We start from the raw sequence: 27,666 nt of genomic DNA on the forward strand, positions 1-27,666 counted from the left end.
TTCCACTTTTACCTTCTCTTGAATTTCTAGTGAGAGTTTCTTTAGGGCATGTTTTATTTTTAAATTCTTTATCGTCATTCCTGACATCATCTCCTAGCCTAGTCTCCACTATTGTCAGTGTCTGGCATATTTTCCCATCAGGACTTATTTTGGGTACAGGTGGGTGGCAAAATGTTGTTTGGTTTTGCTTCCTGCTGTGTGTTGGCAGGAATCCTAAAAATAGGTTAAAACCAGGTCCATGGCCTGTGTTTCTTTACTGTAACCCTTACAGTTTTACAGTTCAGGAGCATATGAGGTGGGTGGCTCAATTAGCCCACCTCCCGGCAAAGCAGGAAAGAAGTAGAAAAAGAAGTTTGCTGGGACAAGAAATTAAATTTCAAGTCTACCAGGAAGTAGCTGAGAAGCTTCAGCCGCAGAGATTGATTATTTACCTACGTCCCAGAAACGCTACAAGAAAACTCAGGGTTTTTTTGTTTCTTGTGTTCTTTTTCTGAACAACAAATGTCATCCCTTTGTGTGATGAAGGTACCTTAAGTAGGCAGTATGATTGGAGAACCAAGACTGATCAGGTGCCCTTCTCATCCCACCCAATCCCATTTTATCAGGCAGGACTATACAAAAAACAGACCATACAAACATGGACTTTCATAACTTAAAAGCCCAGAGTATAGAGCTCTCTTCAGGTATGGAGTTCCAACAGTTTCAGAAATCTATCCCTTCCCATCTCTTTGCTCTCCTTTCCCTTGAAGTGGCTTCTTTCTCAGGTTCACTTTCTCCTCACAGCCACATTCCAGCAGCTCAACAACCCTCTGGAAAGAGAGTGCGGTGTTCCTGGAAAGATTCCTATTGGCCCAGCTTAGGCCACATGTCATCACTGAGCCAATCACTGTGGACAAAGTTGTGTGCTTTGATTGGCCAGGCCTAAGTCATGGGTCTATTCCTGAAACCCCAGCAGTGCTGCCACTTCCACCTGGACCACAAGGATTGTGCAAGGGTGTTTCTCAAAGAAAACTAGGGCTATGATTAGCAGAAAGGAAATGGATCCTGCAAGGCTAGGACAAGAGGAGGTCAGTGAAGCACCATCAGGGCAAAATTTAAACAGGCACGCATTTTCTGATTCATGAAAGTTTGGTTTTGACAGTGAGCTTCTCCTCAAACTGTGTGCCCCTCACTCACCTCACCTTCCTCCTGGCCCTGGATGCTGGGCAAACAAAAAAAACAAAAACATTCATATACCCATGTTCAAAACTATGGCTCAGAGTACCTGAAATCCACACCTTTAGAGATTCATTTCTCTGAGTAGGCAGAGACATCTCTAGGGGTTCCTCAATTTCTTTTCCCCCAAAATAGCTACAGGGTAAATCTTTAGTCAGTTAAAGTTTCCCCAATACATGCTAGTTATAGGCTATCAAGTCAGTAACCTCCAGAGCCAGCACGTGTTAAAAGCCCCACCCCATAAAAATGTGTGGTGCACTGTGAGGGCCAAGTGGGCAAGACCTGGGACTGTACAGAAGAGGGTCCCTGGAGAGGAGGAAAATGACAGAAAAAAAGGAGATGCAAGATGTTACAGGCACACTTTTAACCAATCACTTAATAACACCTAATGAACACTGGCTCTAGGTCTACTTCATGGATTTTCCTAAGTTCTACCATATGGAGAAATGAAGGTAGCAGGCTGGCAAGAGAGGATGTAGCTGGAAAGGCTCAGGGCACAGTCCATGTGGAAATCTCTGAACAGGACCTCTTTGATGGTGTGCAACATCTGGGAAGGCTTATCTGGAGTTCCAATCATAAGGCTACAGGGAGGAGTGTGAATCCTGCCAAGGGAAAATCCTTGCTTATTCTCAAGGCTGGTGTCTTTGAAAGCTTAATTTTCCCCTACAGTAAAGGTTTAAGGAAAGACTGGGAAAGTTATGAATTGTGTGTCCCTCCTAGGACCAAGGGGAAATTCAATTCTTAAACCACAAGATAAATAAGTCAATTACCTCTTAAGTTTGGTACTAATAAAGACAATTTTTTTTCTATCTTTCATATTCCACTAATTTTAATCTTCCTTTTTGGGGACTCTAGTTGCCTTTGGCAAAGAAAAGAGCTTAACATAACTGAAATATAGCTGCCTCTAATAAAAATCAGGTTTAAAAGTTTTTGTCCCTCTTAAAAGTTCATAAAGAAATGATTCTGTTATTAATTGGAGGCTGCATTTGGGAATATGATTTTCCATTTTGTCAACTCATAATGGATCCAAACACTACCCAGAAACCAGGGTAACCTGGTCCACAGACATCAGCTGTCTGTTTCTGGTGGCATATATGTCACCACGGTGTGAACGGTGGATGGCTAGATGCCAGCAACCTTACAACCTTATAACTCACTCCCCTGTTTATGGAGCAGCCTTCTACATAAAATGGCTTCCACAGGATGTGCCTACTGGCAGAGCATGTGGTGGCCAGAATGCCTGGTGCCCTCAGCAACCATATTTCACAGTAACTATTTGCTTTATACTTCATTGATAACTAACAAATCATCATTCCAGTTGTAAGCATTCTAGTTGTAAGAATCAAGTTTCTGTGCCCACAAGGCTTGCAGATGCTGGACCAGGGGCAAGTCACAGGAACTGTGTTGATCAACCGTGAGGCCTCTTACAGACACAGCAGGAAGCCTTCTTTCCTAGTTACACCCCTTCTCTCACCCTGTGAGTCTTCAAACTGGGAAAATTAGATGCTATAAAAGCAATGAGTACCTTTTTAAGTTCTTCCTTGCCCAAAGAATACCACCAGATGAACTTTTTGCAAAATATAATAATTGGCAGTAGATTTATTAATGAGTGCAATAAATATTGAGTACCTTATTATATGCCAACTACTGTGCTAGGTGTGGTGGAGAATTCCAGGCTGAAAAGGATAGGGTATCAGTCCTCGAAGCTTGCAGACCAGGAGAGGAGATACACAATAACTTTCTTAAGAGACACATTATTCTAACTTCTGTAGTAGAAGAATGAACTACACTGTATGGAAAAAGAAAAGATTAATTGTTAACAAGTGGCTCAGAGAAGACCTCTTGGAAGACATGAGATCTGAGCTGACTCCATGAGATGCTTTGGGGAGAGTTGCAATCCAGGCAAAAGGGGGTTTGGCTCAAAAGTGCAGGGAACAGGACCCCCACATGGCTGAACATCTGGGCCTTGGCAAGCATGCCATTAAGACCAGGTGACTGGGTGAGAGACAGACTGGGAAAACTCTGGGCTCTAGACCACAGAGCATGGGAGTGCAGGAGTGCTCTGTCCCACAGATTATCATAGTTAGTTAAATCCTAAACCACCATGGCTGTGTTTTTTGAGCTCTTCCTAAGTAGAAAAACTAACAGTCCAATATATATTATTGTGTATTAAGGTATCATCATCCATCTCTTTCACTTGGTTTGTTTCTTTTGAACCATTTAATCTACCTAAATTAAGACCTCCAAATTCAAGATCATCCAGGCTATGAACCCCTCCCTGGAAAAAAAAAAAAAAAAAAAGAGGGTTTCCAGGCACAGGGGAAAGATGTCAACACCTCTGAATTAAGACACTATGGCACAGGGGGAAATGCCTAGGTGCCTAAATGAGGGGGTGTTTTCTCAGCTCTTCAGAGCGGCCCCTCTGGCTCCTTAGGAAAGGGGTCCTCCTCAGCCTCTCCAAGCCTCAATCTGCCTGGGATGCACATATCCCAAGGGGTTTGGGGAAAACGCTTTAAAAACCACGCTGGCCAGAGATCAGCAGCAACATCTGAAGCAATAGCGGCAGTGACAGCACCGGAATTTCTGGTCTTTCCAGCTGCCCAGGATTCCCAGCTTGAACTCTTCCTGGAAACGCTTGCTTTTTTCACCGCTTCTCTTGCGCAATCTAGTGGACCCCTCCCTCCGCTCTCCGGCTTCTTATAACGACGAGAGCGGCGAACCACAGCCCCGAGCCTGAACGCCACACAGCGTCCCCTCTCGGCCCGGCATTCAGCGCGCCCCGCAGCAGCCACGCTGGACCGCAGTTGCCTGGGAAACACCTCTCCCGCAGGTGGGTCACATTGCTGCTGGCCTTCGCCTTGTACCTTTCGCCACAGGGCTCCCCTCCCTTATCAGCTTCCGCCCACCTCAAACCCCTGCTTCCAGGACCCCGCTCCGCAAACCTGCTCACCCTGGGAAGAAGGCGCAAGGCCACCCTAGGGTGTAGCCAGATGAGTTAAGCAATTCAACAAGTGGCTTGCTTCCTAGACTTTCATTCCCGGGGTGCAGACGAGACCGAAGGAGAAGACTTGGAGGTTTGGATTCCTCTCTGTATCTTACTTCTGGATAAAGGCAATCTAGATCTGAGTCCGCTTCTTGACCAAGAGCTGAACATGTGTCCTAAGATCTGCAACCGCTTCCATCCTTGATCTTGATTCCAATGTCCTTCTGCAGTTTAGTGATTAATTGCTTTTCCAGAGAAATATTGTTTGGAATGTAGTTGTTTAGAGTAAATAAAGCCTTTGGTTCCCTGTTTGTCCAGAGGCAGCTGGAAGGTAGTTTTTCCCTCTGGATAGTAATTTAGAAACTTTCTTTGAAAGATGACAGGTGTAAGGGAAAGTGAATTGGATGGAGACTAGGGCAGGGGTAGATTGGGGAATTCTATTCCTAGTTCTAATTAGAAGTTCAGTACCTCAGCCTCAGTTTCCACCCATGTAAAATAAAAGGCTCTTGGACCAGAGCAGCCACAAATCCAACTCTTAACAAGGTGAAAACACATGACTAAAGATGTTTGCAGGTTTGAAATACACTGAAAATTTCATCAATGCTATAAGTGTAACCAAGTAATTACTTTCTTCATAATAATGCAGGTTTTTCACTTTTATAGGGAAACTACCCAGCTGTGGAGAGATAGTCCTTCCCCACCGAGTATCTAGACTTGTACCACATTTATCATTCAGAGAATACTCTCAGCTTTCCAAACCAACTCTTCAGCCTTGCTCTATGAGAATGTCCTATTCCCTATAAATGGCAGTCATATAAATGTCACTCATATGAAAGAACATTTTTTTCTGATACAGTAGGTGTAATTTTATAAAATGGCACATTTATTTGAAGCAGTAACTTTTTTGCAAGGCCCTGAGTTTTTCAGAATGCTTTGATTTAGCACAGTATGAAATTCTACCTGCCTGTATTCTGCCTGCATGGCAAACACTGCCAACCCAGAAAGCAGGATGAAGCACTCCCTATTTATCAGGCTTCAAGGTTGTATAGGAAATGGAACATGTGTATGGAGAAATTGGGTCATAGCACTCTGTCCATTTGGCAACATTTATGGTGCTGCTGAAGTTCACACGGCAACTGAAGGTTCAGAAACCAGCATGTTCGAGGTCTGACCCCTAACTTGAGAATGATTTTAGGATTCCTGCCTTGCTTAAGCTTGCTAACTGTTGTTCGAAGTAACCAAATACGTTTTTATAAGCCTGTTCATACATTGAAGACCTTAAGCCTTGAGCCTTCTTCTGAACAGTTTTAAGAAAAATAGATTCATTTGTCATAGAATTCCAAAATGGAAGAAATCCTGAAGAGTCACTCTACATTTCCTCATCTCCTGAAGGAGATGATGATCCTCATGATCCTCACCATCCAGTTATCTTTATAAGTCATTTGCATCTTTTGTCAACTGCTATTTAAAAATTATTTCCTTTTAAAATCTTCACAAAGTTTATCTGCTAGCAAAAAAAAAAGATATAATCACCTTTCAAACTTGAAGACTTGCCAGGGCAACTTGTAGGTTTCTTCTGGGTTGTCCTCTGAAGAGGAAGTCAATTGTTAAGTGTCTGCAGCTACATCTACCTATAATTCCTACTCTAAGAATCTCGGACAGGCTGTGGATAGTGAAGTTTTCTGTGTGGGATTTTTTTTTGAAGTTGTAGTTAGGCCAGAAGGAATAGAAATAAAGTTTACAAGGCCTCTGAAGCCAGCTGTTTGACTCTGTGCTTTGTACGTCCTTCTGTGCTCTGCACATCCAAAGAGAATGGGTCACTAGTTAACTATGAAGACAGTTAACTACGAACAGTTCCACATGATGTATGCAACCTACCGTGAATTTTGAATGACTTTTAGGTCATTTCCAAAATGATTTGAATTAACACTTGTTCTTTTGTTGAGAAGAAATCAGACCTGGAAGGAATAAAGCTAAGTAAATAACTAAAGGATAATTAATGCTGAAAACAATGTATGGTAAGAAAACATACTTGGCCAACATACATAAGCAATTTGTTCTTCCAAAATCATTACGGAAAAAGGAACAAAGAATGCTTGCACTGTATGAAGATCATCTTTCAGAAATACGTCACTGCAAAAAATATGCAATGTTCTACTCAAAGAAGCATTTCCACCCTAATTACCTAAGCAGGACATGACATCCTAATCTGAATGCTTCTCCACATTGTTCTAGAAGAGTGTAGTCTGCCATGTGTAAAAAAGCCTTATCATACTGAACTTTGATGGTTGCATACTTCTGAAAGTTATTTTGAGGAAAGTATGTTTCTTTGAAATATAGATTACATGATCAGTCTTCATGTCAGGATGAAGTTAAGTTCACTTTTCATCTTATAAGGAAGGTAAATGTGTGCAAAGGATAATTTTGAAAAGTCAGGAACTATAATTCTGAAAGAAAAGAAAGCTAAGAGGTAACAATATAACTGTATAGCACTCCTCTTAGAGAGGGGTTATTAGAACACATCTCTTTTACCTTAGCTCCAAATATTGAAGGAAAAAAAATGGCATCAAGCACAGGGCCAAGTGTTCCAACCAGGGTTTCATTGGTGATGGCACAAGCACTGAGAAGCATAGGAATAGGAGGGCGTGGCTAATGGTCCACACTGATTATACATCTTTCATCTATACTTCTCATTTTACAGGGTGTGGAAACAGTTTTGAGCCCAAATTAAGCAGTGTCTGAAGCAATTATGCACAGACTTTGGTAAACTTTCTTGTCCTACTTCCCAGGCAGAATAGCTCCCCTCCTCTGTATATGCAACATCTTCACACGTTGTATTGCAGCAGTTTGATTATGTGTCTACATCCTCCCCAACTTGGGAGCCCCTGGAGGACAAGGTCAGTCGAAAGTTTATCACTTTATCCCTCTTGTATAGCACAGTGCCTGGCTCAGAGAGGCTGTTCAATAAATCTGTCAAAAACACGCAATCCTACCAAGACATTGTTGATAACAGTAATTTTTATTTTTGAAAGATGCTTATCATTATGGGCATAGGAGGTTATAAGCATGGATGCCCCCTGAGCTGTACTAGTTAATAGGGTCAAAGTGTCCTGCCTTTTGGGAATAAGCATGAGATTGCTGTATGCTGTACAGTACATATAAAGTAAGTAGTGGAAATTATTATAACTATTTTTAAAAGGATAAAGAAATTGCAGCAACCTTGGTATTTCTTCTCATTTTAGTAACCCCATTATGTTGCTATCCTGGGTAAGGTTCATAATAAATTTGTAACTATAATACTTTGGAGTTTAATTCATTTTAAAGAGTGACATAATGAGATTAAGGCATTTAACTGAGGTCATGAAAGTTGGAATATTAAATTTTTAAAGGTTTTAATTAGTTTAACTTAAGTAAAACACTTAAGTTTCCTTAATACCTGAAGGCATGGCACAAGAAATGAAGCCTATTGAACAGTTCAAAAGAACTAAGTTACAGCAAATCATTCTTATTATAGAAATGATCATGCTTCTAGTTATTTCTTCTCCAGTACCCAAGTACTAAAATGATTTCTTCATCCTATTCAATTGCCCTGACTTAGGTGGTATGAGATACGGGAGGGGGCTGAGGAGAAAGCAATTAGCAAGTTGGTAAATGGTTCATTGCAGTTAAAAATGGTCATCTTCAACTGAGATCCTAAACTGTGCTTTTTTTTTTTTTTTTAATGCATGTCTGGAAAATTAGAAGATATGTGTTTGGGGATGATGGTACACAAAGAGGTCCCTGTATCTATCTCCCTGAGGGAACCAAGAGTCTAGCAGTGTCAGACTTACAGCCAAAATCGTGATAACTCCATGTGTGCAGTGGAGAGGGTCTGGAACATTTGTTAAGGGAGGCAAGCCACATGGATTCTGTTATCATTAAGAACCTAGGAGCCTTCCTAGAAGGAAGGCCTCTAAGGAAAGAGATTTTAAGGCTTAAAGTATAAAGTCAGGAGTGGGAAAGTATATCATCCTGTCAGTCCATTTATTTCTCCATTTCCATGGTCACAGGCAGAGTCTTGGGGAGAAGGGGATGAGAGACAGAGAAAGAGTCAGTGGTATGCTGGTAAATGGCTCTCTAAGGCAAAAAAAAAATGTCCTGAATTACAGCATTTGCTGATTTCCATGGTGTGAAAACTCCCACCATGGCTGATTTCAAACTTTCATCTGGCAAGCCAGCTCTGGTCATACCACACAACTAAAAAGAGCTGAAATTAAATACCTAGGACTTAAAAAGAAGGAGCTGCTTTCACTAAAATATATTTATCAACCAGCACTGCTCTCAGGCTTGTATATCAGAGTATAATACAGGAAGCAGAAAGGTGTTTCAAGGGTACTTTCCCTCCTGGGGTAAGAATTGAAGCAGCTGAAAGGCCAGATCATGGTCGCAGCTCAAGCTCATGGGGTCTTGGCGAACATTAGACGTACTCTGGCCATTGGGAATCCTTGCCTCCAGAGCCAAATTAGAAATAGAAGAAAACGGTACCCAAAAGAAGATAAAGGAGACTATATACAAGACATGTAAACCACCCCTAGGAGATTTCTAAAAATGCTGAGGAGATGCTTTGAAGCAGATTGGAGTTACCCCATCAGTAGGGTTGGGGGCCAGGGAATGAGATCAGATCCACAGCAAAACTGCTCTATCGGGCTTCCCTGGTGGCGCGGTGGTTGAGAGTCCGCCTGCCGATGCAGGGGACACGGGTTTGTGCCCCGGTCCGGGAAGATCCCACATGCCGCGTTGCAGCTGGGCCCATGAGCCATGGCCGCTGAGCCTGCGCGTCCGGAGCCTGTGCTCCGCAACGGCAGAGGCCACAACAGTGAGAGGCCCACATACCGCAAAAAAACAACAACAACAACAAAAAAAAACTGCTCTATCTCCAAACTGAGTTGGCAGTTATCAATACTGAGATAATTCCCAGTGGCCTCAAGGTGAGGATAAATAACTATTCACAGGAAATTTATTTAAACAAACTTAATTCTGAAGTGATCAAATCACTTCCTAAATATCTCTGACTACAGCAGTCCGAGAAAAGCAAAACCCACTAATGGATACTAAATATTAAGTGGGTTTTTGTGATCACCAAATTACCCAATAAGCAAATGCTCAGGACTTCCCTGGTGGCACAGTGGTTAAGAAACCGCCTGCCAACGCAGGGACATGGGTTCGAGCCCTGGTCCGGGAAGATCCCACATGCCGCGGAGCAACTAAGCCCGTGCGCCACAACTACTGAGCCTGCGCTCTAGAGCCTGTTAGCCACAGCTACTGAGTCCGCACACCTAGAGCCTGTGCTCCGCAACAAAGCGAAGCCACTCTAATGAGAAGCCCGCGCACCGCAAGTACGAGTAGCCTCCACTCACCGCAGCTAGAGAAAGCCTGTGGGCAGCAACAAAGACCCAACACGGCCAAAAATAAATAAATAAATAAAATAAATTTTTTTAAAAAAGCAAATGCTCAGGTATTGTGTACGAGCCAAATGCCACCCAGTCAGTGAGATAGAGTTGTTTTTCTGATGGTGGCAATCCAGGTCCTGATTCTCATGCTGAATCTTTGGTGAACGACAGATTTATAAGCTGTTCAGGATTTAGAATGCAAACAGAGGTCAAGGTAAATTAACTCAGCCATGACTGAATCCCTGACCTTGCTGTCATGAGCCCCAACTTTAATCAAATGAACTAACTAGCCTAGACAGGGGATAATAAACCTACATGATAAAATTCTTAGCCAGGGAATCATAAAACAATCTTCATTTATCTTGACAGATGCAGCTGAGATGTAAATGTGAAAACACATATTAAAAAGATTTTTAGTTGGACTAGAATTTCACCAAAGAACCAATATTTAAAATAAATAAATTTTCTCCTAAAGTACAATTAAAATAGATAATATAGCTCTGCATTACCTTGCTCTCCTGGTATTCATTGGGTGGCAGTGAAATGTTACTGACAGAATCATTTTAGCTGCAGCATGTCATGGCTAGTTTTACTTATTAGCAATTCATGTGGATATATATCCCCATAGAATATTAATGTAAAGGTTATATTTAGTTATGCTCTTGTGATTTAATCAGACTGTACAAGTTAAGATTAGTTTCCTTTTGGGTCATTCTATTGGCTAGCATAAAAACTAAGCATCAGTAAATTAGAGTGCTATGAGATACATAACATTTTCTCCCAAAACAATTGAAATAATTAATCAATTTTTCAGCAACCAACCTGCAGTGGTTTCTTTATTTAGATTAAGAGCTTTAAATGATAGATTTATGTCAGTCTATAGCTATTACTGACAGAGCTACTTCTAACTACAAGGCTAAATTAAGAAATGTACTATTATATTTTCAAATAGCATATATAGACTGAAGATGGAACTGTCAAAAAAATTAGAAAACTCCATTAATTATGGGCCCATTACATTTTTTGTAAACTACAATCAGTGGTCTTTTTAAACCAAGAGCTTCTGATTTTGCTACAGTAATATATACCTGTTAGTAAAAGAATATGTGCTTAAATGTGAGCATGCTTGCTTTCCCTAAAGAGCCTTGATCTCACTAAATACAGAAATAGCTCAGTGAATAAACTGTATGGGTTCATGTATTATTGTAAGGTTTAAAAAAAAATTTTTTTTTTTTACTATTTTTTGCTTTCCAGTTGTCCCTGGGATATATTAAAACAAATGCTCTGAATCAGAGGAAGGCTGGCCTAGTTGCAGAACTCCATCCTGCCCCTATGCCTGGTGATTAAAAGAAACATTTGATTCATGGGCTTCAGCTCATTACAAATGTGTTGTCAAGTCATCTAGGGCTTTCAGGCTGAAATTCAGAAGGGATAATAAAACAGAAGGAAGGAATTTTTAAAATCCCTGTTTACAGGCATCAAATTAGAATGAAAAATCCTGTCAGGTCGTATAGAGTTTAAAAGTGTCATTTGTGTTCTGACTCCCTGGAGGTGCCAGGCCAGATCACCGGACTTGTGTGCTACAACCCTGACGGAGGGCAGGGGGGTGTCCGGAGAGGGTACTGTAGGAGGAGTTCAAAACCTTGTGTGAACAATCGCTTCAGAACTCAAAGCTGAATTCTCAAAGGGAGAAAGGGGCAGAATGTCTTTAATACTGGTTTCATCCGAATGTAAATGGGATGTTGTCTGGCACCATATGAGAGATGCTACGAAGGAGTGACTGTAGCAGATTCACGGCTGGATTTGATCAAACTATAACTTGTGGCTCATGGAAGACAACTCATCAAAGTTTCCTTAAGGGAGTTGTAGAGCAAAGCCTACCAAGCCTTGTGTCTGGCATCCCTTGACCCTCTCCCATAGGGGGCCTACACACTCTTTTTGCCTCCAGTTTTCATAAAAGTAGGAATTCTAGGCTATCAGACCCAGCCAATGGTTACTTAGAGGAAGAAATTGTAAAGCAGGTGAAATGTTTCTGCATCCCCCTACAAGCTCATCCACAGCCTGTTCTCCCTCTGCCTTTTCCCTCCTCACCATCTCTTTCCAAAAAAGATACCCTTATCTTTTCCCATTTCCAGTGGTTCTCAGCTCTGGATGCTCTTTAGAACTGATCTGTTTGGTCTGGTTTTTTAAAAATACAGATGTCTGGGCCCTACCTCAGAACAATTGAGTCAGAATCTCAGGAGGTGGTACCTGAGCATTTAATAGCATTGACTTGTTAAGTATAAGCACTTAAAACATGCAGATTTTGTAACGCTGTTGCAACATTTCCAAACAGGACATTCAGGTAGCAAACTAGCAAATGAAGAAGTCCATACCATGGACTCAACACTAAAAAGGAACGAACTATTTACACGAACTATTTACATATGCGCCAACTTGGATGGATCTCGAGGGCATTATGCTAAGTGAAAAAAAGCCGATATGAAAAGGTTGCATTTTGTGTGATTTCATTATATAACATTCTCAAAATGATAAAATTACAGAGTATAGTACAGATTAATGACTTCCAGGGGTTGGGGCTGGAGACAGAGAGGGGGATAAGTGTGACTATAAAGGGGTAGTGATGGAATAGTTCTGCATCCTGATTGCAGTAGTGGGTACCTGAACCCACACAAGGGATAAAATGACAGAGAATTAGACACACCCAATGTCCTGATATCAGTTTCCCAGTTTTGATATTGTACTCTAGCTATATAAAATGTAAACGCTGGAGGAAATGATAAAGGATGCACAAGGACCTCTTGTACTAGCCTTAAACTTACTGTGAATCTATAAGTATTTTAAATAAAAAGGTTTCTTTGCTTGTTAAATACAAGCATTTAAAATATGAAATGTTTGTATTCCGTTAGGACATTTCCATGCTTTTCATATGCTAGAATCCTCTAAAGCTGGAACTGGTCTGGGCCTCTCTGACCTCTGACCTCTGGGAGATGAGAGAAGCAAAAGCACAAACCAGACTGGTGCTAACATCCTCATGGGATACCTAGCTGGGAACATCCAGCGGAATGCTGCCTTAGGTTCCCAGAACCGGGGGTGGGATCTGCAGACAGAGGGACCTGATGGGCGAGACTCTACATGACCCACACCAGTACCACTTCATCACACACGCACATGAGCACGCACACATACACATACATACACACACACACACACACACACACACACACACACACACACACACACTCATGCTTATGCTTCTTGGTGGCTGCTACCATGGCCCTCACAGTAGTCTCTGCCACCTTTGCATCTGCATCATTGGTTGCCAATCTCTAATCTATATAAACACTCTTGTGGGGTCGCTTTGTCTGTCTTGGCTTCCCTCTCTGGGAGATGCTTCCACAGGAGGCAAAACCTAGAGATTTTCCGAACCCGGGGGTAGTCTTGTTTTGCTGCCTGTTACATAACTGAGGTTTGGAAAGCGCTGAAGGAAGGAGAGGAGACCACTATGCCATAACCATCTTACCCCAACTTTCCCTTAATAACTCCGCTTCCTGTTTACCACCTTTCTTATTTTATTTATTCCTTCCATCTTACATCTATGAATAAAAGAGGACTAGGAAAGTTTTTCTCCAAGTCTTTGAACAAGAAACCTTACTACCTCCATAAATCTATGTTTATACATGGGAGTTATTTTGAGTTACAAATAGTCTGAAATGATTGTAACTTCCTTCTTTACCTAGTACTTACTGTAAAATACACCCTCAATGAGATCTCCCTTGTGGTTTAGAGTGTGCATACATCTCATTTTCATGAATATCTATTTTCAGGATATTTTTTCCAAGAGTGCTGCATCAAATTCTTCCAAAGAATTAGCTAACTTTTTAATTTTTTACATGTTATTTCATCATCCCAGTTGTAACCTGAGGTCTGAGCATTTTTCTTCTACCATAAAAAGATAATAATAATCAAAATAGTGTATTATCCTGGGTTGATTTGCAAGCAGGGCCTGTGACAAAGGCTTGTGTGCAGATAGTTTATTACGGAAGTGATTCCAGGGAACAGGAGTGAGGGGCAAGGGGCTTAAACCAGGGAACATGGGAAAGACAGGACAAGAGCCCATTAAATCGGCCACTGTTACAGATGAGTGGTACTCTATTCCTCTGGGACTTTCATAGGAACCTTATGAAATGTGTCAGAACTGTGTTCCAGAAGATGAAAGGGGAAGCACTTATCCATGGCGTCCTGTGCCCCGTTGTCTATGATGGGGCCATGGGCTGTACATGTCTGAGTGCCAAACAGGCACAGGTATCAGAGAAGCCCAGGACAAGGATCGAGAGCTAAAAGATCTAGAGCCCCAAAGTGAGCCTCTGTTAGGCAGTGGAAACAGAGCAGAGCTCAGTTATTGCCCAAGGACTGGAAATAGAACCAGGAGGATTTGAAGGGGAACTCAAGATGTGTGTGACACAATTATCAACCTTATAACTTCTATAACTTGATACGGACTAACTAACTGCCCAATGGAATAACTGTATTTCTTTCTATTGACTCCACCAGTGATATTTTAATATCTCCTTACTGTTTTTGTATCTTCAGTTTGTCTCTGAAGATTTAAGAGGGAAAATAAATTTTAATGCTTGGGATAACAGCCCAAGTGTGTTATATTGGATTGCCAAGCTGCATTTTAAGGGGGAAATATTAAAATAAAATGTGAAAGAATTACAAATGAGAGAAATTCACACTTGAGCTGTTTTTACATCTGTGTTTTGATAAATTCATATGCTCTGAAGCCATTTTATATAAGGTTTTATTTATGAGAAAGAAGTGGGGAAAGCAGAAGCTTCTCAAGAATTATTGAATACTATTTCAGGTAAATTTTATATATTCCAATAATCACAGAGAAGCATAATTAACCCTTAATTTATAGTATTTATATAAAGACTACATTAATTAGATCATTAATAGACTGATTAATTAATTATAGCATATTAAATACTCTCCTAATAATAGCCAGCTTATTGAGTACTTACTATGTCTCAGGAATTGTTCTAAGATACATTAATTCATCTGATCCTCACAATGCCTCTAGAGTTGGTACTTCAGATCTCTCATTTTAAAGTTGGTGAAACTGAGACACAAATAGTTTAACTTACCCAAGGTCACATGGCCAGTAAGTGGAGCAAAAAGTACTAGTGTAGTGTGGTTAATATCTTCATTTTTTTTAAAAAAAAGTTTATGACAGGTTAAAATAGATGAATGTAGGGACCACGTGGTCAAAATAAAGTCTGGACTCTCACTGCAATGATTAAGGTAATCCATTTCATTGCAGGACACAGGCAACTTTGTCAAATCTACATTTTGCTTGCAAATGTTCATCCCAATATAGGAGATAGAAAAATAATATATTAGGATAAAGAATGGAGAAAAAGTGAGGGAATAGCCAGGCACACTGGTATTCTGTCAATACACTCACAAACCAGTTCTACGAAGTAGAAGAATTAAGGCATCATTCAGCAGTTTAGGGTTTGAGTTATAACAATTAGTTGTTAACTGATTAGCAAAATAATAGAATTCGCTACACCAGTTTGCATTTGTAGATGCTGCTAAGAGTTTTTCAAAGGGACAGCTGTGTTTCCATATGATAGGCCCTGATCATATCCAGGTGCTTTCCCATATAAGGTCATTTCCTACTCTGATAAAGTTCAGGATATCAGTCACTAGCTAGTTTATAAAATGATTCACTTGTTAATAATTAAATAATTAAATATTAATTAAATTAAATATTTAAATATAAATAACTATAAATTATAAAAATAATTAATTAAATATTAATTATTAAATAAATAGATTAAATAATAATTAATTATTTATAATTATTTTAAATAAATAAATATTTAATTATAAATAATTAATTAATTAATTAAATTATTCAAAGAGTTTCTGTGGAAGTACAGAGAAGTCTTGTATTTCTTGTTCCTTTACTAAGGGAAGTGAGAGAAGGACACACACCATATGATATCACTTATATGTGGAATCTAAAAAAAATGATACAAATAAACTTATTTACAAAACAGAAATAGACTCACAGACATTGAAAACAAACTTATGGTCCCCAAAGTGGAGGGGATAGCGGGGGCGGGGGAGACAAATTAGGAGTTTGGAATTAACATATACACACCACTGGGCTTCCCTGGTGGCGCAGTGGTTTGGAATTAACATATACACACCACTGGGCTTCCCTTGTGGCACAGTGGTGGAGAATCCGCCTGCCAATGCAGGGGACATGGGGTCGAGCCCTGGTCTAGGAAGATCCCACATGCCGCGGAGCAACTAAGCCCGTGAGCCACAACTACTGAGCCTGCGCTCTGGAGTCTGTGAGCCACAGCTACTGAGCTCACACGCCTAGAGCCCGTGCTCTGCAACAGGAGAAGCCACCGCAATGAGAAGCCAGCGCACCGCAACAGAGTAGCCCCCGCTCACCGCAACTAGAGAAAGCCCGCGCACTGCAACGAAGACCCAACACAGCCAAAAATAAAGATAAAATAAATAAATTAATTAAAAAAATAGATATATACACACCACTATATATAACAAAGGTAAACAATAAGGACCAACTGTATAGCACAGGGAACCATATTCAATATCTTGTAATAACCTATAATGGAAAAGAATCTGAAAAAGAATATATATATACATATATATATGTATAAGTGAATCACTTTGCTTACCCTCAAACTAACACAACATTGGAAATTAACTATACTTCAAGAAAAACAAACAAAAAACAGGTGTTTTCCATGGGCTAAAATGGAAAGGGCAAATTTCTGAAATCCTATTGAAAAGGTGCAATCTTCATATGCTCTACAATCTGCATGAAATTCACCATGCTGGAATGGAAGAGTGATTAGGTCTGGTTTGAAATTCCACATCAAATTCATGAAGTTTTACTTTAAACCCATTTGGGTGGAAGAAGCAATGTCCTTATAACACCTTCCCCCACTTCTCTGCTTCACCTTACTCCTCCCTAACTCCCAGTGCTCAGTCTGTACTCACTCAGCTTCCTCCTTGTCATGCACCTCATGCTGTGCCTGGCACACAGAGGCAACTGCTGCTTCCAGCTCCGACATTCCACCCTTCTAATATGATCCCACAAATATCTACCAAGAAGTGCCTGGTCCATCACAGGCAGTGCTCTTTTTTAGCACTGAGGATGCATCACTGAACACAAGAGACTACACACACACCACACACACACACACACACACACACACACACACACACACACACACACAAACACACACACCAAAAAAAGATTAACTAAAAGTTTAAACTAAATGCTAAATATTGGGAAGAGAAAAGTTTTTGAGAAAAATCCAGTACCGAAGGAAGAAATAATATTCTTTGAAAGTGGAGAGAGTATCCTAGATTATTTTATTAGATCATGAAAACTTCAAGATTTTTAAATTTCAAAACCTTAAAAAGCAACACAATCACATGGTTTATAACAGTATCTCAGTTTAGTTTTACCCTGTATTTCTTTTACTTTGGGTAAGATTAAGAAATCTTTTACTATATTGAAAAGTCATATTTCCCTAGGATGAACTAGCATCTCATATTCTTTTGCCCTATTGTCTAATGGGCAAATTTTTTATTGGTTTGTATGAGTTTATAATATTTTTCCAGGGCTTCCCTGGTGGCGCAGTGGTTGAGAGTCCGCCTGCCAATGCAGGGGACACGGGTTCGTTCCCCGGTCCGGGAAGATCCCACATGCCGCGGAGCGGCTAAGCCTGTGAGCCATTTATTTTTATGTAATCACACTTGTCCCTTTATTCTTTAATGATTTCAAGGATTTGTGATATAGGAAAAGGGCCTTTCCCCTCTAAGGTTATAAAAGAATTCTCCATGGCCTCTTGTAGTTCTATTATAGTTACATTTAAAAAAATATATTTAAATCTTTAATATATTTTAAATTTACCTTGGGGTGGAGTGTGAGGTATAGATTAAACTTTTTCTTCCAACTGGCTATTTAGATAGATACTTTGGCTATTTAAATAGATACTTTGTATGTTAAGGAAATATCTATTTGTTCCTTTTTAAATATGAATCAAGGACAAATATCAATTTTTTTAGGTTTTTTTTAATTGAAGTATAGTTAATTTACAATGTTGTATAAATTTCTGAAGACATATAGCTTCTTGATCTTTTAGCATACATAAACATGGCCACATTTTTCTCCTTAATGTTCTAATATGGTGAGTTCTATTAAGATTTTCTAATATTGAATTTACAGAACTAATCTTTACATTCCTAGAATAACCCCATGTGATCAATGTGCACTGTCTCTTAACAGGCTGCCAGATTCTGTTGGTTAATCTGGGATTTTTGTATCACTAAACATAAATGAATTGGTCTGTAATTTCCTTATTACTGCATTCTTTGTCAGATTTTGCTCTTGAGAACTTTAGGACTGTTAAGTGTTCAATAAATGCAGTATCATTGTGATACGTGTCCATAGTTTAAGACAGCAACCAGTAAGCGTCTTGGGTTTTTACTGCATTTCTTTATCCAATAGAAGATTTTGTTAATAAGCCATACGAGACATATATACACTAATTTGCATAAAATAGATAACTAATAAGAACCTGCTATTTAAAAAAAATTAAAATAAAATTCAAAAAAAATAAAGACATATGAGACAGTTTTTACTCCTTCCAAATTTTGTAGGGAATATGCTTGAGATAACTCAGTAAAAGATTCAAACAACATCAGTCAATCACTGTTTCCTGGATATAATTGTCATTAATTTTCCCCAGAACATTCATATTTTGTAGGGTGTTTGCATTATTATCTTTCAGTTATGGAGAAAACTACAGATGTACTTCTTCTCACTATGAATTCTTCAGAGAAGCAAGAGACTGTATGTATTTTTGGAACTGGAGATTTTGGACAATCACTGGGACTTGAAATGCTCCAATGTGGTTATTCTATTGTTTTTGGAAGTCGAAACCCCCAGATGTCCAGTCTGCTGCCCAACGGTGCAGAGGTCCTGAGCTACTCAGAAGCGGCCCAGAAATCTGACATTATAATCATAGCAATCCACAGGGAACATTACAATTTTCTCACAGAATTAACTGAGGTTCTCAATGGGAAAATACTGGTCGACGTCAGCAACAACCTCAAAATCAAGCAGTATCCGCAATCGAATGCAGAGTACCTTGCTCAGTTGGTGCCAGGAGCCCACGTGGTAAAAGCATTTAACACCATCTCAGCCTGGGCTCTCCAGTCAAGGGCACTGGATGCAAGTCGGCAGGTAAGATTAAATGATAACTTTTTACACTCCATCTTTAAAAACTGAATGTCTTAATATGTGCTTACATCAAAGATTCCAAAACATAATTCCAAAAGAAAACACTTCATTCTGCTAATATGTGCCATGAATAACTTTCTTGGGCTTGGCCAAGTAGGGTAACCAATTGTAGTGATTTATTTAGCACTGTCTGTACCCTGTCTAACCCAATGGTGTCAGTCTCTGGAGCCCTCCTGTCAGTACTAGAAAATAACACTGCTAAATTGTTGATGGGTATCCCTTCTACTCCCATTACCTTGTATGAAATGGGTTCCATTTATTCATTGAGATTAAAAGCAATCCATAAGTGATACGGCACCCAAGAATATGGAAGAGAGATCAAACTGTTTGCATTGTGGAGAACCAAGTCTTATCATATCAGTGTGATATGCTTACAGCCACTCTCAACTTAAAACCCTGGTACTTAACTATCCAACACACATGTGCAAGTCTAAACCATCATCTTGTTAAGTATGTCCTTTCTACAGCCTTGTTTGTAAAGCAGTTAACTACCAAGTGCTTCTACAGACTTTCAAAATAATTACTAAAGAAAGAATAAATACAAAATGAATTATTTTAACCCAGGTGTTTGTCTGCGGAAATGACAGCAAAGCCAAGCAAAGAGTAATGGAAATTGTTCGTAGTCTTGGACTTACTCCATTGGATAAAGGATCTCTCATGGCAGCCAATGAAATTGAAAACTACCCACTGCAACTATTTCCAATGTGGAAGTTCCCCTTCTATTTGTCTGCTGTTCTGTGTGTATTCTTCTTTTTCTACTGTGTAATAAGAGAAGTAATCTACCCTTATGTTTATGAAAAAAAAGATAGGACATTCCACCTGGCTATTTCTATTCCAAATCGTGTCTTTCCAATAGCAGCACTTACACTGCTGGCCTTGGTTTACCTCCCTGGCGTTATTGCGGCCATCCTGCAGCTGTACCGAGGTACAAAATACCGCCGATTCCCAGACTGGCTTGACCACTGGATGCTTTGCAGAAAGCAGCTTGGCTTGACAGCACTGGGATTTGCCTTCCTTCATGTCCTCTACACACTTGTGATCCCTATTCGTTATTATGTACGATGGACATTGACCAACAGAACCATTGCCCAGGTAAATCTCTACTCATTTGTATTCTCCTATTCTTTAAATCAAAGAGCAATCCTGCTACATCATATTCCACTTCACAGTTATAGAAAATCACTCTTCTAAGCATCTTTATTTTTTTAAGTAGCTATAATTAGACACCTCATGTTTGTTTTGAGGGGTTTGTTGTTTTGTTTTGTTTTGTTTTTTACTGAATCTGGTTGAAATCTCATACACCTATTGAGAATGAAAGGTAGATTCCCAGGTCCACTTGGGTCCATATCTATATTCCCAGGACTCACTGAGATACTGACAAAACTAACAGATTTGGAGGCTCAGGAAAACTTAATGAACCTACTTGAGTTACTTCAATAAATGGAAGCCAAGGTGTTTTCAAGTTTCTATTCTTATGCATGCTACTTCCTTTTGGAAGTCAAAACCAACCGCCTTATACATGAGGGGGCTGTGTCCAAACATGTGTCATAGGAATGTAAACAAATTCACAAAAGGGTGCTTATAACTCCATTAATGTTTGACTTGTGGGATGCTGTCCTCAATAACTAGAAAGCTAAACAATTCTGAGCAAATGTCAAATACTATATTCTGCATAGTCAAAATAGAGAGAATCAGCTCAGGGAGTCTTAAAGCAGTCCCAGAGGAAGTTCTACACATCAGTTCTAGTTGGGAAATAATTGATTTTGATCAATCTTACTGCAGTCTCAAAGTGCTGGGTCTGTGGATTTCCCTACATTATTTCCCTAACAAATACATGGGATGTCCTTGGGTAAGAGTCATGCTACAGGGGCCAGATTTCTCTCAAGATGTGATGCAACAGACTTGATGCTATATTACAACATAAAAAACATGAAAGAACTCAAACTTCATGTGTGTGAATAATCAGCATATAAAGCAGGAAAAGAGAATCCTGATGTAATCATTTGAGAACAGCAATTTTTGCTTGGGGAACAAGAAGCCATATGGTAAAGAAGGTTTAAGTAAATGCTTATTTTGTTTTAGGATTTATAGGGTCAATTAAAAGTCTCTATACAACTCCCGGAGTCAACTATCATAATAAAGTCCCAGTAGAACCAATTACTTTTTCTATCAAAAAATATAATATCTAAGTGTATTTTTCTAGGTGTAATTATTTTCAGTGATTGTTAAGAAATGTTATACAATTTTCCTCGAGCAAAGAAACCATGCAGAGGTATTTTTTCACCCCCTTAAAAGTCTGGGCAGTTTGTAAAAAATGGAATTTTAAAAAATTGCTTATAACTTTTCTTAGGCAATAGCCAAGAAAGAAAGTCCATTTAGTACCTCTACTGCCTGGCTCAGCGATTCATATATCGCTATGGGAATGCTTGGATTTTTCCTGTTTGTACTCCTGGGAATCACTTCCTTGCCATCAGTTAGCAACATGGTCAACTGGAGAGAGTTCCGATTTGTCCAGGTAAAAGACTTCACGATTTAATCTGCTTTACGGTGCAAAATGATTCTGGCTTTACAAATATTCTCATTTTTCTCTCATACCCTGCATAAATTTTCATTTAACTCCATCACTTCCCTAGCAATCTCATAAAAATAGCAACTGAAACAAGTTCAGATTAGAAAATGCTAAACTCTGGTACGAAAAGGCAGATTCCATGATGGCTGAATTTCCTCGCAGGGCATCCCTTGCCAAGATTCCTGACCACTCCCAGAGCCACAGCTAAGAGTATAGAGTGAAAAGCACCAACTACTATTAAATTCTGTGTGTGGAGATGTACTAGGTGCAAGGTGGAGAGAAACCCAAACACAAAATTTCTACTTCTGAAAAACAACTTTAGAATATGGACTTATTGATATGAAACACATATAATGAAATAATCTTTAAAACCTTCAAAGCAAGATACACTAGACTGTCATCATACCAGATTCAACGCTGGTCTGTAAGAGGGAAAACCGGTTTTTCCACACATCAACCACCAGATACCTCATTAAAAGCAGCTGGTAACTAATCTTATAGACCAGGTCTTCAAAGTGTGGTACCTGGACCAGCAGCAGCAGCATCACAAGCATCACCTGGGATCATATTAGATGCAAATCCCCGGGCCCCACCCAGACCTAAATGGATCAGAAACTCTGGAGGCATGGCCCAGCAGTTTGTTTTCACAAGCCCTCTGAGTAATTCTGATGCATGCTCCTTGTGAACCAGTATAACAGAACAGACTATTAGTAACTGAAATCAGCTTTGAACTTTATAGAACAATTTGAATTTCAGAAGTCTTGCAGTTTCTCCCAGGGACCAAATGCAGTCAACATTTTCTCATGTTTACACCTTTATTCAAGACATTAAGACAGAAATAAACATTGAGCTTTGTATTTAGGCCAAAACAAACAACCAACCAAAAGTAAAGTTTGCTAATTGCTCTTTATTGCGACAGAATGTAGCTAGCATCTGCTCTTAGTCAGCAACATATACTAATGTGGTACTTCTTGAGGAGACACTGTATCTCACTCATCTCTGGCCTCCAGAAAAGGTGATTCAGGAAAGAGTTTTACCACTGAAGAAGAAGGTACATTATTTATTCTAATGCAAAAGAATTTACTCCTGGGAATCTTTCCTAACCTAATCTTTACCAGTTAGGTTAAGATGAAACCACCATGTCATTTGCAAGCACAGTCTTTTTATTTATTTATTTGGCTGCGTTTTTTTCTTCTTTTTTTTTTGGTCTTCATTGCTGCATGAGGGCTCTCTCTAGTTGCAGCGAGCGGGGGCTACTCTTCGTTGTGGTGCGCGGGCTTCTCATTGTGGTGGCTTCTCTTGTTGCAGAGCACGGGCTCTAGGAGCGTGGGCTTCAGTAGCTGTGGCACATGGGCTCAGTAGTTGTGGCTCATGGGCTCTAGAGTGCAGGCTCAGTAGTTGTGGTGCTCAGGCTTAGTTGCTCCACGGCATGCGGGATCTTCCCAGACCAGGGCTAGAACCCATGTCCCCTGATTGGCAGGCAGATTCTTAACCACTGCGCCACCAGGGAAGCCCAGCACAGTCTTTTTTTAAATGATACACTGATCATCCTGAAGGAGAGTTAATGGTTTTTCAGGACTTAGCAGTGTTCTAAATATTACAGGTTTCAAAAGCTTGTGGCTTTGACAAATACCCTTCATTGGCTTACAGTGTAAACAGTGTTAATGTATATGTTTTTGTTTCTTGCTTATAGTCCAAACTGGGTTATTTGACCCTGATCTTGTGCACAGCCCACACCTTGGTGTACGGTGGAAAGAGATTCCTCAGTCCTTCAAGCCTCGTCTGGTATCTTCCTTCAGCCTACGTGATAGCACTGATCATCCCTTGCACGGTGCTGGTGATCAAGTTCATCCTCATCCTGCCATGTATAGACAAGACCCTTACACGGATCCGCGAGGGCTGGGAAAGGAACCCGAAATTCTCAGAATCAGCATTGAATGGAAAAACAGATATTTAAAGCAAAGTTCAATTCACCTGGACTTTTTAACTATGGTGTTGTATGTTTAGAGAATAATAATGGGTGCAGTGAAGAAAGCGTTTTTCTCCCACCACGGGCTGAAGCTTGTGAACAGAGAAAGAAATCATACCTGACTTTGAGAAATGGACACCGTTTGATCTCAGGCTGGTGTTGAATCGGTGTTGGCGCCTGCCTCTCCTTTTGCTGGAGTTGGGGGTGCTGAGGTCACGATTCGCTTTGTGGTTTCACACTAGGAAGCTTCTTTGTTGTGGGCAGCATGCATGACCTAATGTCTTGCAAAATACAGGGGAAGTCCATGCAGTTTTCTTCTCTGGTTCAAGGGCAGAGAGGAGTGAAAGAGAAAACAGTAAGATCGTGGCCACTGATAAAGGCTTTATTAGATATGTCTGAAGAAGAGGGCCGAGGAAGTAAAAGGAATGAGATTTTTAGTTTGGTTTCTGGCAGGGCAGGTTATCATAAATATTTCCATGGTGAATTCTGTAGCTGCGTGTGCTCTTTGATTTTGTTACCAATATGGATGCGTAGTGTGGGGAATTATTTTATAAAACAATAAAAATATCACAAGTGATTGGAAGTAATCATGGGTTGGATATATAAAAATCTATATCATAAGATATAGATCCTTCCTCTACAAAGGAAATAGGCATAGGAAAGATTGAGTTAAAAATGAGGGATACCCACTTGGATTTTCTCAAGGTAAAATAAGCAAAGAAGAGCTGATAAAAGCCCTTGTGAAAAAAGTTCAAATAAACCAAAATTTAAATAAATTTTGTAAAGTTGCACTATATTAGGTTTGGTATTGTTTAGGTTTTGTGGTATGCTTTGTAAATAATATATTCCAAATTTTGTTCAACATTAATCATCTATGAAATGCATTTGTAGTATAAAAAAGTAGCTTCTGTAGCTTGTCATAGTTTGTTGTCAATTTAAGCAGTGAAATTAAATAAATAATGAAAGTGTAAGTTGGGCTGATACATAGATGAGAGAGAATTATAGTGTCTTAGGGGAGAGAGGTGTGAGCAGCGGTTGTAATAGGAGACTTGGTTGTTTCTCAGATCCTTGCTGGAAGGCAGGATGGTTCTCTCTGCTTTTGTGTGGTGCTGACGAGGCCATTTCCAAGACGACCTTCAACAGGATTAGCCTTCCTGGCTCACACATGGAGCTGAGAGGAGCCTTATGTGTGACCTTCCCACACACTGAAATAACCAAAAGGCTTTGGGTTTGACATTTTTCTGCCTGCTCCACAAAGGCCATTTCTTTTACTTTTATTATCATATATTCTATATGACCTTATATAAAATGATTAAAATATATTAAAACATCACCCACAATCCAGGCTATTTTTCTATAAAACTTTTTGAAAATAGTTCTACCTATACTGTATATTCAATTTTGTACCCTTCCTTTTTCACTTAATATATCGTGGCTCTGTCTGCTTACTTACATGGTATATGTATTGAATCAGTGGCTGCATAATGTTATATCAAATACGCATTTATTTAACCACTGCCCTAATTCAACATTTAGGTTATATCCATTTTTTACTAAAACATTTCATAGGATATCTTGGCACGTACAATTTTTCCATATTTTAAATTACTTCCTCAGAATACTTGCAAAGAATTGGGATTAAAAAGTAAAGAACTTTTAATAGCATTGGATACATATTGCCAAATTATTTCTAAAGTCAATACCATTGGCACTGAATGAGGGTGTTGGTTTCATTATACCCTACCAGACTTGGTTTTTTATTTCAATTTGTGTTAATGAGAAGATACACAGAATATATACTCCATTACGTTATTCTTGATCCACCCAAGCAAGGATACAAAAAAGCTTGCGACTTCGAGCAGAGCTGTGGTATGTGGTGCTGACCCAAGAGCATCAGTGAGAAAGACAGGGAAATTGTCACTACTCATCCCGCTATTTTATGCAAAACAGCCAAGTATTCTAGAGTTGGCAGCTGCTTTTTGGCTAGAGAATTGGTTGATTAAAGGTTAAGTACTATCCAGGCTGATCTAAAAAATGCCTTTGGGATTAACCATGCTCCTTTTTGGGTAAAAGAGTAAAGTTTTTACTGGCTACATGGTTCATTACTAAAAACAGAAAAAGCCACTCTTAGGTTAAAAAAAAAAAAAAAAAAAACTTACCTAGAGTAAAAAGGATTCTACTTTTATAACCTAGTAAAAATGCTCTACCTGGGTACTTCACAAAAGGTATCCAGGAAGCCAGACGTTACAGAGCGCCCCTGGTGTTTTGGCGTCACAGTGCATTGCTGGGCATGACCCTCAGCCTCATCCACAAGGGCTCCAAGCCCCACCAGCTGACCAGAGAAGCCAATTCCCTCCTTTCGCCCCTCCCAATATCCCTCCCTTCCCAAACCATCAAACCAATGAGCCCATCCTAACACAGCTGACTCCCCCAGTTTACTTAGGGTGGAAAGAATGAGTTTGAAGCAATAGAAATAGGTGTGTTGGGTGAACTATATTCCTTTTAACTCTTCCAAACTATTCTTCTACATTAAAAAGTGAGACTAAACTTCCTTACTGCTGGTATGTTTCCTGTATTCTAGAAAAATTTTTACGATATCATATACCTTTTATTTTTGTATGTTTTCCCCATATTAAGGGATGACTGCTTCTGTAGAATCTTTCTAGTTTTGTAATCATTCTGGTTTTGACTCATCAGCATTCCAAAGAAAGTGACTGAAAGGTTTTGAATCACAGTAGCTCCAGCATCTGGAACTAAAAATAGTTCCTTTCAGAGATAAGGAAAAGGAGAGGCAGTACAGGGGTTGAAAAGCACATTAATGGATTTGCAGCTTCATGTGACACAAGCTTGCACCCAGCAGGATGATGCATTTCAACATCCTGCATGTTTCAGTTTTACCCTCAGAGAAAGGAAAGCATCAGCTGGCCAAACAGGCGTAGGGGTAGACTATCCCACACTGGACTTTTGTGGAAGAAAAAAAAGGCTTTCCTTCCTCCCTCCAGATGGATGCCACCCGGACAGGGCAAATGCCTTAATGCGTAGACTGATTTCAAGTTGGATTTCAACCTGCGGGACCCGACATGAAATGCCCTGGACAACCGAACAGCTGCAGCCCTGATGGGTGTTATCATTCTTTTGAAAACAAAATAAAAACAGATAAATAAAGAGAGGGCCGGCCACCTGAAGTAAGCTAGAAGCAGAGAGAACAAAGTCCCTATTCGAAAGCTACCTCAGTCAGGAATTGCGTTCAAGAGCTCTTCATGCATTTATTGTTCAGGGACCACAGAAGAGCCATGATAACCGTGAATGTAAATATAATGAATTTGACCACTAGGACCACCACTAGGTTCTGGACCTCCTCCCCAGATCAAGGAGGAATGGCAGTCAAGGTGCTGCACACACAGCTCTCAATGTCCATTCTCCATCAACACCACCATCACCCACACCACCACCCGTTTGATACACACATACCAAAACTCTCCTTATATGATCCTCCTTCACTTTTCTACAGTGAGTTAAGATTACAATGTAGAAAATCCCGCTACTCTTCCAAAGATTCGTTCAGTAGAATTCAGGAGGAGAGAATAAGTCACTCTTCTCTTCATTACCTTTCTGAAGCTGAAGGCGAAGCCCTGACCTCTCAGAGAAGAGGAAGGAAGAAGATCCCGCTGAGGGAGGAGGGGGATCAAGGGTGCAGGGAAAGCAAGGGCTGGGAAAAGGGCTGCGTGGACGAGGAGGACTGTGCACCCACGCCCTGGCCCAGCCGATCTCCTTTCATCCCTCCCAGTACCTCTCCCTCCCCAAGCCATCAAACCAATTTGACCATCCAAACACAGCTGACCCCTTCCGTTTACATAAGGTTCTATCTGTTTCCTGCTAGGAGGGAATCTTGGAAGGCTTTTAATGACGTTGGTTGTATGATACTATGAGCAAACAATAAACACTTGACATGCATTATCTTACTTACTCCTCATAACAATTCTCTAAAATACTCTCATTATCCCCACTTTTCAGAAGAAACTGAGCCTTATAAACATTGAGAGGCAGACATGGGATGTGAACTGAGCCCATCTGAGTAAGAGGCCTAGTAAGAGGCAGACGTGGGATTTGAATTGAGGCCATCTGAGTCCAGGGCCA

The 27,666-nt window shown here is 40.0% G+C and overlaps 1 protein-coding gene across 2 annotated transcripts; it reads left to right on the forward strand.

Annotated features, from left to right (window-relative positions):
- The first annotated feature begins 4,017 nt into the window (after positions 1 to 4,017).
- On the forward strand, positions 4,018 to 23,669 carry STEAP4 (STEAP4 metalloreductase). Of its 2 annotated transcripts, none has more exons than XM_007446743.1 (5): positions 4,018 to 4,045; positions 18,480 to 18,934; positions 19,556 to 20,083; positions 21,342 to 21,506; positions 23,254 to 23,669. In XM_007446743.1, the coding sequence occupies exons 2-5, from the start codon at positions 18,482 to 18,484 to the stop codon at positions 23,515 to 23,517; spliced, it is 1,410 nt and encodes a 469-aa protein (XP_007446805.1). In that variant the 5' UTR covers positions 4,018 to 4,045; positions 18,480 to 18,481; the 3' UTR covers positions 23,518 to 23,669. The 2 variants fall into 2 exon arrangements, with proteins under 2 accessions (XP_007446805.1, XP_007446806.1); XM_007446744.1 differs by having other exon boundaries at positions 19,907 to 20,083.
- The last annotated feature ends 3,997 nt before the right edge of the window (positions 23,670 to 27,666 follow it).

Source organism: Lipotes vexillifer, unplaced genomic scaffold, assembly GCF_000442215.2.
Source record: "Lipotes vexillifer unplaced genomic scaffold, Lipotes_vexillifer_v1.1 scaffold617, whole genome shotgun sequence".
Taxonomy (NCBI): domain Eukaryota; kingdom Metazoa; phylum Chordata; class Mammalia; order Artiodactyla; family Lipotidae; genus Lipotes; species Lipotes vexillifer.